The sequence below is a fragment of the Erigeron canadensis genome, chromosome 8 (genome assembly GCF_010389155.1).
Source record: "Erigeron canadensis isolate Cc75 chromosome 8, C_canadensis_v1, whole genome shotgun sequence".
Classification (NCBI taxonomy): domain Eukaryota; kingdom Viridiplantae; phylum Streptophyta; class Magnoliopsida; order Asterales; family Asteraceae; genus Erigeron; species Erigeron canadensis.
Window position 1 is genome coordinate 42,288,230 of NC_057768.1, and position 2,837 is coordinate 42,291,066.

The window sequence follows — 2,837 nt, forward strand, 5'->3', positions numbered from 1 at the left end:
AAATTTATCAAGTTTTATTTTATTTCATTTTGTTATAATTAACTTTTATTAAGTTATAAAGCAGATATAATTTTATTTAGTGTTTAGTGATTTAAACATTTGATTGTGTTCGTATTTCTCTTAATTGGATTGCAAATATGAGCAAGTTTTTGTAAGAGAATTGTTATTAGTATCAAATTATTTAATTATTTTACCATATCTGTGCAGTTAATATTTGTACAGTCTTCAATTATCTTTGAAAAATTAAAAAGAGTGGTCTTGATACTCTGTCTCATATTTCCTTTTTTTATATGACTTATCATATTCCAAACGCGTTAATTAGATCGATATCACATATAAAGAAATTAAAAGATGAAAATGACAAGCAACTTATTTTCCATTATGAAAATCAGATATTGATTCAAAAACTTTAAATTATGTAAGTGGCCGTGTAGGATGATAGTGAAGTGCAATATAAAAGTGCATCCGTCTTTATTAAGAAAAAATAATCAAGAATGAGTAGTTCAAACTTTTAATTATTGTACTTTTGAACATCTTTTGTTATTGGTGTCTTGTGTTTTCTTTCTTTCGATTCTCTTTGCCCATGTTGGGTTTGCTGGAATCACATGAGGAATGGAACAAATGCTCACTAATATCGACCGATTTTATTACGTATCTTTTAAGGCTCAAAAAAGAGATACCTTTCGTCTCAAAATGTTGGAATTCTTTAGATGAGAATCACATAGAAAAAATAGTGTAATAAGTACACTGTGTAGCCAATGGTATTGTATTTCTACCTTTTCTATAAACTTTGATTGATTATAATTATTTTGGGTGGTGATTTATAAACCATCACTTTTTAGTCATACATTCTCAAACACACATAACACGATTATATTGTACAACATTTAAAAACATATATGATGATATATGATTAAAATGAATGATACATGGTTATGACCAAATCAAAACGGTTACCATTTAGGTTTCTCATTTGCTAATGCCTTCACAATTTCTCCATTAATTTTTATTTTTTCAAGCAAGATATTACTCGTATTAGCTGATTAAGTTATCAAAGAATAAACCCCCTTTGAAATGATTGTTTTTTTATTTTGTTTATAGTTAATCAAAGATTAGTATCAACTCTCATATTATGCTTCTTAATCCTTCTATATATGTACTCAAAAAAACAATTTGTAATTTGGAGTACTACATAAACATTAAAAATATATATATATATATATATAAACTAAATATCATATTCACCTGAATTTCCAAAAGAGGAAAAAGTGAACATTTAACCATGTAAGTGGTTGTGTAGGATGATAATGAAATTATGAAATGAAAAAAAAAAAAAACCGTTAAAAGGTGCGAGCTACTAGAATAAAGAAACTGTCCCGGTGTCGCCGCATGTTGGCAAAACAAAAGCCAAAAATTAGTAACTTAATACAAGTATGATAGAACTTTTATTTTCATTTTTATATATTGAACAAAACTAAAAAGCCACCATACTAGTGGGTATCCTCTTTAAATTGGTATTGATAATTCATAATTCCAATATACAACGTGAGAAAGGAAAGAGAAAGTGATGACAAAATCGAATGAGAACTAAAGAAAAAAAGTTAACAATGCAATATGAAGGTTTTATTTACTCGTAATAAATTTGAAGGAAAAATTAGGCCCAACACATTTCGAGTAATATTAGCACGGTTCGACAAGAAGACAACCAAATGACTTTTCTTTCGGTAGTACGTTACATTAAAATGATATGGGGTTTTTGTATTAATTTTAGTGATGTATGTCTTTTTAACTTCTGAAATAATATGATGTCATGTAGTTTTTATATTATGTTTATGTAGTTTTTAGTTTGATTTTAATGAAATGTATATTTTTTTTTATTAAATTGAATGAAAATAAAAATAAAATAACTTGTGAGGGTTGATTGGTAATGATTGGAATCACTCTACAAAGTGAGAACAGCTCAAGTGAGGTGGATATATAAATTAATCGATATATTTCATCAACATTTCAATGTTATACGAAAAATTAAATAGCCATTTATGTTCAAGATACCTATATGCATAATTGTTTTACTTTAAATATTTGTTCATATTTTCTTAATAAAATAATTGAACTACGCACATATACGTATAGAAGTCAAATTAAAAGATCATTTTTGAATATCTTATCATAACAAGTCTCAAAATGATAGTACGGTTTACATCATTGATCATATATATAGTCTCGCATATATACATTAAAATAACATTAGATATAGTTTCTAGCTAACATTAAAATATAATTACACTAGAATCGATCAATTGGGACCCCAACAACTCAAGTACATGACTTTTCTGAATGACTCCTCGGATTGATCAATGCGTTTGTTGGAAGCCATGGCAGCTGGTGAAGACAGCTTTTTGGCCTGGGAGATTGACCGGAGGTTGGACTTGGCGTGGTGGTGAATGGCCCTCAAGGTGTAGTTCCACCTAGCGAATCCTTGATCTTTAAGCGCTTCCACCAATCCAACTGTTCCAGCCACAACCCATGCTCTGCTTGTTGAACTCATTGTATATGTATTCTGAAATTTGCTTCTTGGAAATCCTTTAAATGGGGTTGTTGTGTTTAAAATCAATATTATGTGTTTGTTGAAGAACTCCATAAGAGTGAATGGGGGTATATATATATAGGGAAATGAGATGTAAATTGCCTATGGGTAACCAAGTTATCAGAGACAAATACAGTTGTCTGCCATTTGGATGTGCCAATGGTTTTGAAACAGTGCAATAACCAAAGTACCCTTCAATTTGATCTCACTTTTTATCTTTTGTCCTTTTGTTTCTTATTAATATATTTAT

At 28.9% G+C, this 2,837-nt stretch overlaps 1 protein-coding gene across 1 annotated transcript; it reads right to left on the reverse strand.

Annotated features, from left to right (window-relative positions):
- Positions 1 to 2,130: 2,130 nt before the first annotated feature.
- On the reverse strand, positions 2,131 to 2,720 carry LOC122579573. The gene has a single exon (XM_043751762.1). It carries the CDS (start codon positions 2,639 to 2,641, stop codon positions 2,297 to 2,299), a length of 345 nt encoding a protein of 114 aa, XP_043607697.1. The 5' UTR covers positions 2,642 to 2,720; the 3' UTR covers positions 2,131 to 2,296.
- Between the last annotated feature and the right edge of the window lie 117 nt (positions 2,721 to 2,837).

Excerpts from the sequence above, each read along its gene's own strand:
- LOC122579573 (XM_043751762.1), bottom strand. The coding sequence starts at position 2,641 with ATGGAGTTCTTCAACAAACACATAATATTGATTTTAAACACAACAACC.